Source organism: Volvox carteri, assembly GCF_000143455.1.
Source record: "Volvox carteri f. nagariensis unplaced genomic scaffold VOLCAscaffold_22, whole genome shotgun sequence".
Lineage (NCBI taxonomy): Eukaryota > Viridiplantae > Chlorophyta > Chlorophyceae > Chlamydomonadales > Volvocaceae > Volvox > Volvox carteri.
Genome location: NW_003307565.1, coordinates 437012 through 453333, shown reverse-complemented (window position 1 = coordinate 453333; position 16322 = coordinate 437012). Strand labels below are relative to the sequence as shown.

The following is a 16322-nucleotide window of genomic DNA, read 5'->3' as shown; positions in this document are numbered from 1 at the left end:
GGGGGGAGAGGGGGGGAGAATGACCAGGACCACTTATTTCTTCACCCTTCCCCCCCAAAACATACATACCCCCCCACACACACACCCCAACACACACCATACATACATACATATATATACATATATATACATATATACATACATATATACAAACATACATACACCCTACACACCGTACACACAACCCCCCCCACAAACCCCCACAGGTCCTGGTGGCCCTTCCCCTGGTGTGTGCGTTCTTCCCCATTGATGCCGCGGGCTCCATCATGGATGGATCGCTTCTAGCAGCCAAGCAATCTAATTACATGTCTGCCGTACAGATTGCGGGATCCATCGTACAGTACGTCATGTTGATGGGTATCGCCGGGACGGGCGTGGTGGATACGCTGTCGATCTGGGTCCCCATAAAGGTGTGTGTTTTAGCATGTGTACGGTGTGAGGCCCGTGTTGCTGCAGTGTTGCCTCTTGGATCTTTAGAGCTTGGGTTGAGACACATTAGGAAACTTTGTATTGATCTCCGAACACACAACATTATGTTGGTTGGGAGTTCTTCTGCCCCGCACATGGTTTTCTTTCTTCCCATTACCGTCCCATTGCCATGCCCACCTCGTTCCGTTTGTCCCCACGTGCCGTACACCCTATGGATCAAAATTTGATCAGCTTAGGTGCGGCAGGAGTGAAGCGAGTATGGCTTCTTGAGTTGTTACATTATGTACGGTAGCTGCACGGCTTGCCGATATTTGAAATTGTGATTACCTAGCTTGGTTTCTCTCTCTCTCTCTCTCTCTCTCTCTCTCTCTCTCTCTCTCTCTCTCTCTCTGTGCCTATCAATCAATGCTGTTGGGAGCTTATTGCTGCTGTGACCGCACCGACCGGTGCAAGGCCCTCGTCGGGCCCGTTTCCCGCCATGGCCCGCCTGGCGGTTTCCGCCCGGCGCCTTGAAAGGTGCCCGCATTGCAACAAGCCGTGGAGGCTATATATAGACACACACGATATGCATATATAAGGCTATATGTGTATGGAATATAACCCTCAATTTCACTGAACTTTCATTATTTCCGCCTTTCGTTTTCTTTCCGTTTACACCCCCCACCTTGCATGTACATGCATGCATCTGTAGCATGATAATTGGCATTTTTGCATCCCCCTGCATGGTAGGCCACAAGCCGCATTCCCCCCTAGCCCCAAAACTTGAAGATCTTTTCCTTTCCTTTTCGTGGCTTTCATCGTGCAGATCATGGGTGTGACCCGCATCCTGGGAGGTGTATTTGGTGTGTTCGTGTTACGGAGTAGCGCCTACCGGTTGGGCCCACCCCCACCCCCACCCTCACCCTCACCATTGCAACCATCAACCGCCGCAACCACCGTCCCCACCACCAGCGGCCATCACTCAACTGACGTCACCAGCGGCATGACTGATACTAGGGAGATTAGTCTGGGCCATGGCGACGACCACAGCACGGCTTTTGCTGCTACGACCGGCACCAGCACAACAGCAGACGGCAGCAGTAACGGCAGCAGTAGCAATAGCAGTGACGGTCCTTCGCGGCGGTAAGCAGCAGGAGCAGCAACAGCAACAGCAACGGTGTTGCGAGGTGGTCACCATAAACGTGAGTAACGCAGGCAACGTCATCATCGTCATCCATCGCCGTCGGAGCAGACGCCTGTTGGCTCCTGAGCGACACCGCCACTGTCCCCGTCGGCATCGGCTTCGGCTTCGGCTTCGGCGGGATAGCCAGCAGCAGCGGCGCTCTCCGCTCGAGCGATGCGGCGGGTGCTGAAGTGCTGCATCCCCCCCTGGTAACCGGTAAGCTGGCCACCGCATGTGGGTTTCTGCGTTTATACGTTAACTAGTTGGTCTGTGTGATCCGCGGACTGATCCAAGTGAATGCCAACCGCAGTATGTTGTGTGAAGAAGGCGACGTGGGTTGCGATTACATTGCGCGGGAGGAACGGGTAAAATGAAAACCATATCCGATTCATTTATGTTTAAGCATTGCGTCGTCGATGTTTGTTAATTGGTACGGAGCTCTCAGTTGGGTTGGGTGAAGGCGAGGTGTGTTGCGTGCACGGTGGCCTTGCCTGCTGCTCTCGGATCTCTGATTTTGAAATTATGTGATTGCGTTTTCCGTGGTTTGATTTCGTTTCGTGTGTCTGTTTTGCGCAGATGTAGTAAACGAAAGCAAGAGCATTGCGCGATTGTGTTGGTTGGTATGGGGGCCCTGGGGTTGCTGTGGATTTTCAGAACGGTTGTGTTGTGCGGGTGCTGTATTGCATAGCGTTGATTTCTTGGATTGCTCTTGCGGCTGCTCTTCGCTGCTTAAATTTTGTGACTCTTTCGCTGTAAGGATGAGTTGCGATGGACCCTTAGGTATGGGCTGTCATGGTCTTCTAACACCTTGGTAACTAATGTGGATTGTTTTGCAGTTGTTGGTTGTCACGGTCCTTCACGTTATCTTTTGCTTCTGATGTTGTCCTCAAGAATTTTTCCTGGGCACCGGGTGCTTGGCAATACGAAAGTAGCATCATCGGCACGCGTTCCTGCTGAGCTGCTGCTTGGCAATAGTATGAAAGATTATTTACCATCTGAAGAATGGCGGCGTTGCGAACTGGGAGGGGGAGCTATTGGGGGACACGCTTCGCTACCTGCCCGGGTAACGACGTGTGAGTTTGAGACTCTGCTTGTGGCCGTTATTGACCTCCTGACAATTTGATCGGCGGTTGCAGTTTGCATGGCGGGTTTGCTTGGCTTTGTGGAAGGACCCTACATTATCGTTAGTTAGTAGCAGGGATGAGCTGTCCTGCTTGGGGGCTCCCTGGGTATTGTTGTGCGTCCCTGAACGGACATGTGCGTTTGCCGTGGGGGCTGGTAAGGCCCATGTGAGCTATTAGCGGCCGGTGAAAGCCTGTGATGTGGTGCTTAGGGATGGCAAATGTCGGTTGCCTGGTTGGCTACTGCCCAGCTGCACATTGGAGTAGTATGGTTTTGACACTTCGCGACGGGAGATAGGCTTGGTGAAAGCGTCAATCTGTGATTTGTTGACGTGGCCTAATCAGGCAGGCACATCACATTATAGCGCAGCACACCGGCATCTGCACGCCAGCATGTATTGCTACTGCCTACGTGTCCACTTCGTTTTCTCCTGCGTCTAAAATCACCGTCGCTGCCGTCACGGCGCTATATTCATATTACCGTATTACGGCTCCTTACTTGGGCCTCATTACCGCCGCCATTCACGAGTTTCAGCGATGTCCGCTTATCGCAACTGACATCATATTTGCCTCCACTCGCTATAATAGCGCAACGTGACATTACCAGAGCGCGCTGAGTTTCCACACCATCACCATAACACAGAATGGCTTAACCTGCTTCTGAAATATAGCATATCTATCTGTCAATCTTATCTGCTGACCGACCAAATCGCCTACACTACGCCCTTCAGTGCGAGCCATCAGTGACCATCTTTCCCTGCAGTACTCCGAGAACGTATGCACAAAGTGCAAGCTCCACCTACTCGTGCCACGTCACCCAAGCCGACAAGCTAATGTAGCCTCTACCTATTACAGCCACCAGCCAGCATTCATGTCCGTAGACCGCGCGAGCAGCTAACCAATAATCGTCCATCACAGCATGTGTGCATGCATATACACGAATACCCATGGATCAACAGACAGTGGCCAGTCTGTTCGGCCGACCGAAAGTTGGGAAGCCGAGGAGGATGGGGGAAGGGGCATAATCGAAACATTCCATCTGTGCGTGTGCGTGAACAGGTCGCGACACATCGGGACACGTGTGCACACACACACACACACACCGCATAAATGTGAGCACGTGATGCCTGTTTTTGCCTCTTACAGCCCCAATGGAATCTTCCGATTCCGTACGGAACTCCACAAGAAAGAGCCATGCTCCACAAACACACGCTGTGTCTCACCTATATATAACACACACGCAGTGGCTCATAGTGTATATCCATTGCTACTCGCACTCTCACCCTCGTCATCCCGCTCGCTCCTGCGGCTACTGCTCATACTACTGCTGCTGCCGCCGCCCAACGTCCCCATGATCCCCATTGCACTCCCCGCCGCGGCTGCAGCCTCCCGGGCCGCCGCGCCGCTACTTGTCCGTATCTCCTGCTGCCGCCTTGACATGGCGCCCAGGGCCGCGCTGGACTGCTGCGACACGGCGCGACTGCCGCTGCCAAGCAGCGCCTGCAGGTCGAAATGGCACTGCGCCACCTCACCTGCGAGGGCGGTCTTCTGCTGCTGGCAATCGTGAAGAGCGCCCGCCCGGTCGGACAGCGCCAGCTCCGCCTTGGTCTTAGCTTCGTGCTCCATTCGGGCCTTACGAAGGAGTTCGGAGACCGGGCGAGGGGAAGGAGAGATAGGGGAAATGGGACTTAGAGGAAATGGGAGTTAGGGAGAGGAACGTGGACCGAGCAGGGGAGGGAACGGGGAGGCCGCAGTTGGATGGATGGTTTGGAAAAGGTTGTGCACGTGAGGAAGCTGGCTGGTTGATCTGGGCTGCTTGGGGGAGAAAGGGGGGTTATGCCTTCTTGGGCACTCTGGCGGCGGTGTGGCGGTCGTATAACCACCAGGCTGAGTGTACGTTTCTGTGCATCATGCGCTGCGTGTGGAATGCACATACTGTGAAGGGCTGCATCTGCGGTCCCACGCCACCCACCTTGGATTTAAGTTGCTGTATCACTCCTTCCTGTTCGTTGATGTTGGACTCTTTGAGGTCGACACCCTTCCGGATCCGGTCGATCTGGGTCACGAGGATATGGGCGCGTACAGCGCACGTGCGGTTCGTGCAACACGGACGAACAGGTTTCAGATTGGCAAGGGAGGCGGGATCATCGCCCACGCCAACGTTCCCGCGACGCAGATGCGGAGGCGGATCAGCACGGCCAGCATAAGAGGAGGTGCTGTACCCCTGTTTATTCATCCCCCTGTTTTCTTTCCTTTCCTATAAAGCCCATAGGAGTGGAGTGCACTCAGCAGCTCGTATCTAAATGTTAAGAAACACGTCTCCGTGGGTTCTAACTTTCTAGGTATCCAAAGGGAAACGTGGGAGAGCCGAACCAAGGAACCTGCGTGCTGCGTGCAACCCAATGACGGCTCTGCAGACGGGTAGGCAGTTTCTTTTTCTCCAAGCCGTAAGAAGCCAATCCGGCATGTGGTTCGGGCGTGACTAGGCATTGGTGGCGGCTCACCTCCCATTTGAGCTTCTCGATCTCGCGCTCCTTCTCGATCAGCTGCAGGCGGGTTCCGAAGGGTGTGTGTGTGTAAATAGTAGACCATTAGGTTGACAGGCTGTCTTGCGAGAAGGCGGGAAAGGAAAGAGGAATACACAAAGCCATGCATTTCCCGCTCCTGCTTGCCTGTGCCTGGAGTATGGCTTCCGCGGGGAGGCTGCGCAGGGAGCTCCGGAGCGCCTGGGGCGACAGAAAAGTCAGTTCAGGCTAACGTGCATGTTAACAGCCTTAATCTTACCCTTGAAGACTCAGAGGCTGTGAAGACGAAGTGGGCCACAAGGAAAACACTGCGTCCGATGCAATAAAGCGACCGAGCGTAGTGAGATGATGGCTGCCACATCAACATACCCGAGCGAAGAATTCTAGTCCACCATATGCATGGAAAACCTTTCGCACGTCTGCAGCCAGCGCACTCACCCACAGACGGCGCAAAGCAGGTAAATGTACGTTTGAAAGCTGAAGTTCGTCTGGGGCATGGGCTGGACAGCTGACACTGTGTAGCTTCGAGATGGTGAAAATCGACCGGTAAGCGATCCTTTGGCGCTGGAAACACGCACCATTACGCGGTCCATCATAGAACTGGAGCTAAACGGTAATGACAGCTGAGGGGAACGTCGATCACCCACAAACCGTTAAAACCCGTTAATCAGACTGTAAATTGTCATGTAATAATTTATCAACCATGAACTTGTTGAGACTGTGGAAGGAGAGATAAACCGCTAGCGTCAGGAGCCAATAGTCCGGGCCTAACTTGAAGCTACAACCTAGGATCATAAATTTCCCTGGCGTGTGGGACATACAGCCGTTGTCTAAGGAGATGAAGCCATCGCAGGTTTGGCTAGCTGGAGCCTGGGGGTTCAAAATCGATTTTTAGCCGTACAACTGCATTTTCAGTTGTTTCATGTACCTTGCTATCAACAAGGTCTACCTGAGCTTATTCTGTAATCGATATCTAGCCGCTGCGTATGCACTTTCTCGACACCACTCGACACCACTGACGCTTAAATCTTAACATCTGTACAAACAGCTGTCTTTATGTTACAAGGATTGCTGAACTATTAATTACTCTGATATATCGCCCGAAAGCAGTAACCTGGGTGCCACCTGGAGGCCAGGGTGCCGTGAAGATGGCGGATGGACGCCGCCGGGACGCCACGATAGCAGCAGCCTATTGACAAGACACACACGGCCTTTGTTGCACGCCGTCCCATGGGGAAGTACGCTCAGCTTGTGATTGGCCCAGCGGGCTGTGGCAAGGTAGGCTCGGCGATAGAAAGCTTCCATCACTACATACGGCAGTTCCTAGCCACAGCTATGCAGTACCGCTCCTCTCTTCACAGCTCCCGCCATTATTTCCATGACTTTTACCTTACCAAACTCTAAACTCAGGCCACACCGCGCTGAATATTTGTTCCAACTCCACATCTCCACGGCATGTGCCCGTGTGTCCATGTTCACAATATACTTAACGCAACAATATGTTGAGAAAGGCCCCCATAGCCTATTCCTCCAAAACGTGCACTCTTTCTCCACTACACGCATATTTTACACAAACACATGTTCCACGCCCGGTTATCCCCACTCCTCTCAGTCAACGTACTGCAACCACCTGTACGAGCATTGCCAAGCTATTAAGCGATCAGTACATGTCGTTAACCTAGGTAAGTCTTTCATAAGATCTCAACCGCCGCGCCGCTTTGGCTATGCTGTCAACCCATCCACCCAAGGATTGCAGTGCCTGCCAATCTGCAAAAACAATTAATGACCAGCACCCCCACGGCCAGCAAATGCACGCGCTTTCGCTTCCTCGCCGACCGCCGCCTCTTCCGCCTTCTTCCCTTCTCATCCTTACACGGGGTCACTTCCACCCTGCCATCCCGCATTCTCATTCCTTTCCTCCTTCCACTTCTTCCTCGCCTCCGTCAGTTCAGCAATTTGCAGCAAATTGCGGCTTCGGATGTGCCTTGCAAATGACCTGCTGCTGCTGCTGCTGCGGCGGCTGCTTCTGTCGTCATATTTATTTCCCCCTCGTTCCTTTTGGTCAGTTCTACGTCTGGTACACTCTTGCCCTGACAGCAGCTTCACTCGTTCACGTGGTTCGTCTTTCCCCCTCGTTCCTCTCCACCTCGGCCACCTCCCAGACCCAGCCGCTGAGGCCTTTCAATACCCGGTCTCCCTGGACATACGCGACCTGGTGTGTTTGGAGGACGTCATGGAGGAGCTGGGGCTGGGACCCAATGGGTGAGTGTACGACACTGTTGTACGTGTACGTGTGGGGGGAAGAAATTAGAAGGGGGAGAAATAAGAAGGGGGGGTTTGAGGCTGGATCTGGGGAGTGTGTGAGGGGGGAGAGAAATCGGGGGAGGAGAATGAGGTCACCCAGGGGAAGAAGCCGCTGACCTGGGTTAGGTTGTACGGCATGGGAGTTATGGGGGGGAAAGCAGCCGAGGAGGGGAGGGGCTCCGAGGCGGGCACGTGTGTATGTGTGTATGGAGGGCCGGGGGTCCCCGCATGGTTCCCGATGCGCTTTTTTCCGAACGCATTCACCTCCGCCTCCTCTTCAGCTGCTGCAATGCCGTACCAATGCTGTATCCCTCCCTTACCGTGTGGTGATGATTGTGGCTCGCCATTCATTCGCCGCCCACGTGGTCGTACAAATTTGTACGGCGGCAGCGGTCTGTTGTACTGCATGGAGTACTTGGAGGACAACCTTCACGAGTGGCTGGGGGAGGAACTGGAGGTTCGTTCTGGGTTTGGCTGGGGGAGGGTGAAGAACTAAGACACGCGTGTGTGTATGTTTGTGTGTGTGTCTGTGTGTCTGTGTGCATGTCTGTGTATATTGCGTACAGTTTTGTACGGTGAAAAAAATGGGAACAAGAGAAGAAGTGAGGGTGATGAAGGTCACCAATGGAGCTGTTACAACGCTATGCGGCGGCGTGGTGCAGCAGCAGCGGCGATGTCGGTGATGGGGCAACAATCAGTGCGAGCCCCTAATACTCCTCCTTTGTGTGTGCGTACGTGCCCCCTCCCCCTTCCCCTTCCCCCCCGGGGCCCGGTCCAGGGTTATGGCGATGAGGACTATCTGGTGTTCGACTGCCCCGGCCAAATAGAGCTGTACAACCACCTCTCCGTGTTTCGGAGCTTCGTGGACTTTTTAAAGTGAGTGAACGAGCGGTGAGTGGCTGGGTGAGTGAGTGTGGGGAAAATCCGTCTGAGAATGTGCGTGTGTCTGTGCGTGTGTCTGTGTGTGTGTGTGCGTGTGGATGCCAGTTGTTGTTGTTAGTGTCGTTCTGCTGGGCACTCTTCCTTTCCGCGCATTCCTTTCTTTATCCGCGGACTGAGCCCCCTACCTACCTCCCGCCCTACCTACCTCCCCCCTTACCCTGGCCCCAGGAATGACGGCTGGTCTGTGTGTGTGGTGTATTGCCTGGACGCGCACTTCGTGACCGACGTGGCCAAGTTTATGGCCGGCGCGCTGCAGGTACGAAGACGACAGGTTACTATCAGCTACGGTACGATCATCTGCCTTGCCTTCCAAAACCCCTTCTCCCTTCCTGCCCCGTCCTTTCCCTCCCCTTTTCCCCCCCCAGCAGTCTTTCCTTGTCATCAGCTTCACTCACGCTCGTGGTTCGTCTTTCCCCCTTTCCCTCCCCTTTTCCCTTTCCCTTCCGGTTCCGTTTGGAAGGGCGAGCTTTCGCAAGTGCTGTTGCAAATGCAGTCGCGGCACTGCTTTCCATTCCTTGCTGCCAGCAGCTGCTGGCTCCTAGGTGGACTTCTTAGACATTCGATACATTGCATTCTTTGCATCATCCGCAATTATCCGCTTCCCCATCCCCCTCCCCGCCCTTGCCCCTGCTTCCCTCCCCCCCCCTCCCCCCAACCCCCCGCGTTCCATTGCCCTATAAGGCCCTGGCCGCCATGGTGAAACTGGAGCTCCCCCATGTGAACATCCTGACCAAGGTCGACCTCATGGAGGACAAGGTGTGTGCGTGTGTGTTTTCCCCAACGCGTTGCCCCCAACCCAACCTCTCCCCTCCCCTTTCCCTCCCCCCCACCCCACCCTCACCCTCACTTTCCCCCTCCACACCGATCACACCACACACGCCAATACACACACGCACACGTCACAGAACCATTTGGACGAGTTTCTGTTCCCGGATCCGGAGCTGTTGCTGCACCAGCTGGCGGCCTCCACGGGCCCGAGATTCCGACAGCTCAATCGGGCCATGGGGGGGCTGCTGGAGGAGTTCTCGTTGGTGTCCTTTCTGCCGCTGGATATCACGGATGAAGACAGGTGTGGGTGGGTTTGGGGGGTGGAGGGGGGAGGGGCGGTAGAGGGGATCGTACACGAAGGTGAGTGAGGGCCATCGGGAGTACGAGATTGAGGTATGGGAATAGGGGTAGAGGAGGGGAGGAGGGGGGAGTGAGGGGTGGGGGGGGAAAGGGGGAGGGGGAGCAGGAGGGCGGGATTGGGAAGGGGGAAAGGGGGGAAGGGAAAGCGCGATAGCTACCGAAGCACATTTGTGTGTGCGTGTGTTTCGTTGTTGTGTGAGAAGAAGTGGGGTGGGGTGGGGTGGGGAACACCAGCGAAAGGTGTGCGTTATTGCTATTACTGCTACTATTGCTACAACTGTTTTTATATTGCTACTGCTATTACTGCCACTGCTGTCCTGTCAAACTCTTAGGTCGTGATAACTTACTTATTTCGTTGTTGTCGAGCGGAGCTTGCAAAAACCTCCACATAGTACATTAAGAAACCGTACTTTTCGTGCCGTACTTTTCTTTACGTGACGCAGCATCGCGGACATTCTGGGTCAGATCGACATGGCGATTCAGTACGGCGAAGATGCCGAGCCGCGAATCAGGGACGAGCTGGAGGACGGCGGTGATGACGATGATGATGATGGCGGTGGTGACGGCGGTGACGACATTTGACAATATAGGTCGCGGAGGGGGTCGTTTAGCGAAGCAACCTTAGCACGTTCCGTTACAATTAACGAGAAGGGTAATAAGCACAGATCTCTGCGGGAGGAGCTCTAAGGAGACGGATAAGTCGTGTAAATCGTACGGCTCGTCCTAAAACCAGTTTATGAGAGGACTGACCGGACTGACCGGAAACAACAGTGCTTTACAACACGCCCACGCGGGCAGAAGAACTCTCGAACTGTACGCAGGAAAACCCATCAGCGCACCCTCATAGAGCTAAAGCACTTTTTAAAAACTGCGGGAGTGGCAGAAACTGCGGCGTCGTGAGGCAATGCGCTACCAAATCCGCCGACTTGGATTTTAAAATGAACCTCTTGACTTCCATCCCTCCCCTGCGGCCGCACGCTCACGAACAAAGTAATGCAGCACGTCAACGAACATGCTTCAAACGAACAGGACGAGATCGGAGGGTTGTTGACGATTTTGATCACACCACTTAGTTTTGCCGCCGCACCTGATAAGCACAGACAACACACCCAACTGCACAAATATATATCGTTCCCTTTGGTCGTTCGTATCCTTTATCACTTGCTTCGTTTGAAGTGCGCGGTAGGATGGTGTGCTTATAGGCGATCTGGCAGTTGCCCTTGAGCCCTCGGCTCGCGTTAGGGTGGTTTGCAGGTACGGGGAACGCACCCACGACCATATAGAACAACAACAGCTGCAAACGACTCAGCAAGATCAGAGCTCACACCGCCACACGTATCCGGTGGTAGACCGTCGTGAATCCACATAGCCATTAAGCCCCCTGGGACAGACAGACAGACAGACTTTCCGGAGTACAGAGTACCTATACCGGTTCTTATGCCCGAGCACATACCCGGATAGGCTAATTACGTAAGGAACCAACTAGCTAACAGGGTTCATCAAGGCACCAGCAGCTGTAATTAAGGCCGAGAACGGAGCGATGCTGATTAAGCCGCGCACAGATGACCATGCATGGACGATTATCGAGGCATTAAACAATTCGAGGCTAATAGCGCAGATCTCCGACAGTTCAATCAACCTACCGACTTTACTGCAGGACATGCAGATCACGTGTACTGCGAAATCCTATGTTCATAACCATACCATATGTTGATACTAGGGATTACGGTTTTCTGTGTGTTTCTGTTAAGGTACGGCACATATCCCTGTTTGTGTATTGGTTACGTTTCTGCGGTCTGCTCCACGAGGCGCAGCTTGCCACAAAATATATAACATGAAGACAAAGAAAATTCTTCAGGTCACGGGTATTACACGTGCCGGCAGTGCACCTTCATCAACAAGTAGCCTGACCTGACACATGCAAGACAACAAGCAACAACAAATGTCGTACACTGATGATTGGCAACTGAATGAAGCGGGAAGTTCACATCCTCCCAGCCAGCAACAGTTCCCTGCCAGCAATAATGAGCTGCGCTGTCTCGTCAGCTGCAGCAACAGATAAGATTCGCATGTGAAGAAAACGCATTCATAACATGCGGACGTAGCATTATTATCCCAGTTGTTGGAGGGCCGACAGGAAGAATATTCTCCGATTCGATCCTTAACATATCCAGCCATCGAGAGCAAAACAAGCAGATAAGACAACGGCGAAATATAACAAAGACCCAAGCAAGTCCTCCACTACTTTGATCCGATTTCCAAATCAGAGCTTTAGTGACAACTAGCCATGATAGCTTAGGCGAAATAATATAATATAGTGCCCACTGATCAACAAGCCTAGACGATGCTTTAAGCTGCGACTAGTTCAGCACGCTGCCGTAAATAAGAAGACATTTCAATCAAGCCGAGGCAGCCATCTCCTTGCCCGCAGCAGCAGCAGCCGCACCAGCCGCCACCTTGCGGCGCTTCTCCAGCACCGCCAGAGCCACGTGGGCAGCACGGCGTCCCGACACGATCATGGCGCCGAACGTGGGTCCCATGCGCGGTGACCCGTCCACCTCCGCCAGCTCCATGCCCGCCAGCACCATACCCGGCACCACCTCGCGAGTGCCGCCCACGATGGCGCCCTCAGCCGCCTCCATGTCCAGGGCGCCCATGCCGGGGACCTCGCCGCCGGGAACCATGCCCAGGCGCGCGAGACGCTTCACGCCTAGGAAAGGAGGGGGGAAACAAGAAACCGATGACATCATGTGCCCAGCGAACATAGGACATGGAACACAACAGCAGAAATCAAATGCTGTAAATTACGTGTTAAATTATTTGAAGATTTCCTAATTTTCCAAAGCCCTCACAAATTGACTCTTCGTGGACATCCTCTTAAAACTGGAGTTGCAGCAGACGCACAGGCGCACAGAAGAGGGCACTCACTGGTTGCTCCGAAGGGCCCGTCGTGGCCGCACGCCGACACCACCACGCCCGCCTCGATGACGTTGGGGTCCATGCACGACTGGGTGCCGTGCGCCTGCGCCACCAGCGACCAGTTGGTCACCACTCCCGCCACACGGCGAGCACCTCCCAGCTGGGGGTCGGGCTTCACGATGAGGTCCTCCACGGCGGTGGCGTTGAAGAGCTTCACGTTTGGGTTCTTGAGCACGTGGCTCATGAGGGTGGACGTCAGCAGGGCCGCGTGGCGAACGACGACGTAGTGACCCTCGTCCTCGTACGGCACCTCCAGCTCGTCCAGCATCAGGTGGGCGGGCTTCCGTACCACCATGGCGCTGAACAGCTGGCCACCGAGCCAGGCGCCGCCACCGGGAGCCACACTCTGCTCGAGAAGAGCAACCTGAAGAGGAGCAGGGCCGATGGCTGTTATGATCAGCGGGATCAGCGAAACGATAGACGGTACTGCAGTAAGCCGCAGAAGTTCTTCCCCAAAAAGTCAAGCAACGCGAGATACTGCCTGAAAGACTTGATCCGGGTCCAAGCTATCTCTATACAAAGCAAGCGCTCTCTCTCATGCCGGTCCTAGTAGAAATGCATCAGTTGTTTGTCTCAAGGTGGTTCACCTTGAGGTGCGGCGCCACCTTGCCCAGCTCGTAGGCACACGCCAGGCCTGCGGAGCCCGCGCCCACAATCACCACGTCGCTCTCAGCGAACTCGTCCATGTCCTTGAAGTAGCGCCGGGTCATGGCGCGGTTGACCTGAGAAGAACAACAGAGCAAGTACCACGCATGGTCGTGAAACTGGTGACTACTGGTTGCTTACTTGTGCTCAAAAGAAACAATCCGGGGATGAAATCCAACGCTAAATCTCCGACTGGGACAGGAACCTTCAATTACTGAAAACACGGACAGATAACTAACTCAGCTAACTAGCTGACACGTTGCTTGTACGGCATGCCATCGAATTACCACAACTTCATTGGGAAAACATCGCACGAGAGCCAGCAAAGATCGCACCCTCAAGAGAATCCTGCAATACCCGCAGATGTCCTCTCTCACCTCAGCCTCCCTGATAGAAGCGAACACGTAGTTGTCGTAGGGCGTTGTCGTGGGCGGCAGACCGGCACGAGCCAGCATGGACGCATCGGCGGCAGCCGATTGGCTGCCGGGCTGGGCCAGCGGCTGGGCCACACGGGTGACCACACGGGAGCCGCGCTTTGGGGCGGAGGAGGAGGCAACGCTGGCAGCAGCGCGGCGCTGGGAGATCATGGCGGCCATGGTTGTTTAGACTCGTTCAAAACCTGAGGGAGGAAACAAAATCTGCGAGTACACGGGCACATATATGGAAACAAGGGAATAAAAATTCAAGGGACATGCGAGGCAACGCGCTCGGGCTGAGAGACGATACTCAGGGGACAGCTCAGCAGTCGGAACGCACCGCAGAAGAAGTAAATTGTTGATCTCAGGGCCAAGCATGCTACTCGAAAGCAGGCGACACCTCACTACTTGTTTGCAACGTCACAGCAACGAATCTGAATAGACAGTTTAGGATGCTGTTCATGTAGGAAGAGGACACGAGAAAAATGCCCAGGAAAATCATACAAGTGAACAAAGGCTATGTAGCACACTACAGTTTAAACACTTGGGAACGAGCGCAATCAACAAGTGTAATGTGCGGTTGTCCTTACCGACATATCAACCCAAGACCAGCGCATAGGACGCCAACGCCAGCGTTGAGCAATCCAGCAGCCAATCCAGCCAGCAGTGATGAGCACAATTTATGAAGGGACAAGGGCGAAAGAGGGGCAGAGGAGCGGCGGCAGGGCGTGCGCCGCGAAAAGTTGCGCACGCCCATGCACGCACACCCGGAAACACACTCCCGTCGCGGGCACTATCCCGATCCGGTCATGAGGGTATCATCTCAGCAACCCGCAATGCAGCAGCAGCAGAAGCGCAGCGTGCCCGGTCGAGCCGCCGCAATCGCCATCTGCTTATTGCAAGAGCAAGCAGAGGCGCCGCGGCGAGCTCGCCCGAGACAGGCTGGCTGGCATGACTGGCTATCATTGGGGAGCACCCCTGGCGTTCCGTGACGGCATGACTGGTTGAGAGTATTGTCTTCCGAACGAGATCTCATTGGCAGCTGGAAGCTGACTCAAGCCCCCAATTGACTCAATGGCCATATCACATTTGAATTTGACACTTCATATATTGCGCATATCAAGATCATACACGATTGGAGCTCTGTCCAGGAAGCAGCCACACAACGCTCACCTTAACGGACGAAGGACACCTTCAAGAGATTTTCAATTGAGTTGACGCCGTCGCTAGAGATGCATTAAGGTGGAAATGGAAGGCATTTTATACCATATTTCCCCCATCTGGATTGTAGCTTGTAGGGCCCAGCTCGTACTATTCCGAAACGCTCGACGAAACGCACGCGAATTCTCCGTCCGACATCGTCCGACATCTAGACTGTCCAGCAACTCACCATGACTGCGTAGTGCTACAAACATGACGCAGTAACATATTCCTCGCGTACATTTTCCCGTTGTTGCATTCTGAAAAATCGCCACGGAGGAGTACTGTAATATGGTACATCGCGAAGCTCGCGGTCCCGTTGCTTTAGGATGCTTGAAGTGCAGTTTCGGCGCACTAAATTCGCGAAAGCAAAAGGATGTTTCGTCACATTGCGTGGATTTCTCTGCGTCCTTTGTTCGGCAGAAAATGCTCTTATTTTGTTGCTACTGCCCCCCAGGTTCACAGCCGTAGTTCTATCGGGTACTTATGCGTACTCCTGCCTCGCATGCTCGCTCCGGGACACGTCTAGGCTAATATGACAATTCCTTTCCCTGGAGCAAATCTTCTTAATTTTTTCATTTGCGGCATATGGAGAGCTTGTTTACGTGAAACTGATTGTAATTGCCTGTTTAAGTAGAAACGTTAAAATAGTCACATGTTTTGCTGTACTTGACTGCAAACGAATAAGCATCAGGCGTACTGATCGGGCGAGTTGAATTCCAATGTTATGTCCTATAGCCTTCATGGCTTGCTGTACGGTTGCGTTCGGGGTGTCGGATAGGACAGGGCGAGGCGAAACCGGGGCTGCCAAGGGCCTTACACTACTGCAGAGTACTAATTGCTGCTCTCGGAGCGCCAGGGCGCGTGTGCGCCGAAGCGCGGTCTAGCGCCACACGGCGCGGTCTGAGCGCGCGCAGCGCTGTCCAGCGCGGCCACACCGGCACGGCCGAAAGAACTGACGCACAGCACTAGACAACTAAACGCAGCATTAATGACTGCGTCCACTGGTCACCCGCCCCGAGGGCAAACCTGAAGCGTCAGCGACGCACGAACCACACCCTGGCCAGCGGGGCTGGCCAGGCGACATTCCTAGCGCGCGACGATACTCTATAGGCACTTATTTGCCGTGCGGTAATCGCTGTACAGCTGCACGTCCGGCGCTTCGAGGGGACTGCCTAATCACCGGTCTCCAACTGGGCCGAGCCTGCCGCTTATAAACGAGGGACACTGAGGGCGGGGGGGGGGAAGTGAGAGCAACAATAATAATAAGCTCCAATAGTGTAGGCAGAATGCCGGAACTATGGAGCTGTCAGCTGAAATAGTAAATTCGAATTCTCAGCAAGCCATACGGCTGCCGTACATAACCTAGCTTAGAGGCTATACTCGCTTTGCTCCTGCCGCATCTAAGCTACAATTATGTCCTATAGCCTTCATGGCTTGCTGTACGGTTGCGTTCGGGGTGTCGGATAGG

General features: G+C 54.1%; 3 protein-coding genes across 3 annotated transcripts in view; 1 reads left to right on the top strand and 2 right to left on the bottom strand.

Annotated features, from left to right (window-relative positions):
- Window positions 1-3176: 3176 nt before the first annotated feature.
- On the top strand, window positions 3177-10193 carry VOLCADRAFT_81366 (uncharacterized protein; the record flags this gene model as incomplete). The annotated part of the gene is made up of 15 exons (XM_002951177.1): window positions 3177-4344; window positions 4685-4768; window positions 5217-5261; window positions 5388-5438; window positions 5497-5545; window positions 5676-6090; window positions 6348-6515; window positions 6850-6919; window positions 7400-7499; window positions 7932-7998; window positions 8320-8417; window positions 8652-8739; window positions 9165-9239; window positions 9389-9552; window positions 10055-10193. The coding sequence occupies exons 7-15, from the start codon at window positions 6468-6470 to the stop codon at window positions 10191-10193; spliced, it is 849 nt and encodes a 282-aa protein (XP_002951223.1). The 5' UTR covers window positions 3177-4344; window positions 4685-4768; window positions 5217-5261; window positions 5388-5438; window positions 5497-5545; window positions 5676-6090; window positions 6348-6467.
- Window positions 10194-11456: 1263 nt separating this feature from the next.
- On the bottom strand, window positions 11457-14877 carry VOLCADRAFT_74900 (uncharacterized protein). The gene is made up of 6 exons (XM_002951094.1): window positions 14825-14877; window positions 14242-14629; window positions 13613-13873; window positions 13178-13312; window positions 12540-12954; window positions 11457-12321 (listed from the first exon to the last, which is right to left on the bottom strand). The coding sequence occupies exons 3-6, from the start codon at window positions 13829-13831 to the stop codon at window positions 12011-12013; spliced, it is 1080 nt and encodes a 359-aa protein (XP_002951140.1). The 5' UTR covers window positions 13832-13873; window positions 14242-14629; window positions 14825-14877; the 3' UTR covers window positions 11457-12010.
- A 699-nt stretch (window positions 14878-15576) lies between these two features.
- Window positions 15577-16322, bottom strand: part of VOLCADRAFT_104987 (uncharacterized protein) — a gene marked incomplete at its 5' end in the record, with an annotated part of 5188 nt that continues 4442 nt past the window's right edge. The window contains one exon of the mRNA XM_002951093.1: window positions 15577-15855. Within this exon, the coding sequence (XP_002951139.1) occupies window positions 15686-15855 (170 nt within the window). The 3' untranslated portion in view covers window positions 15577-15685. The remainder of the gene's footprint in view (window positions 15856-16322) is intronic.

What these genes read in the sequence shown, in the direction of transcription:
- VOLCADRAFT_74900 (XM_002951094.1), bottom strand. Translation starts at nt 13,831, where the DNA reads ATGGCCGCCATGATCTCCCAGCGCCGCGCTGCTGCCAGCGTTGCCTCC. An exon ending in AGGTGGCGCCGCACCTCAAG is followed by an intron (nt 12,955 to 13,177) that starts GTGAACCACCTT and finishes GCTCCTCTTCAG; the next exon opens with GTTGCTCTTCTCGAGCAGAG. An exon ending in CGGGCCCTTCGGAGCAACCA is followed by an intron (nt 12,322 to 12,539) that starts GTGAGTGCCCTC and finishes CTCCTTTCCTAG; the next exon opens with GCGTGAAGCGTCTCGCGCGC.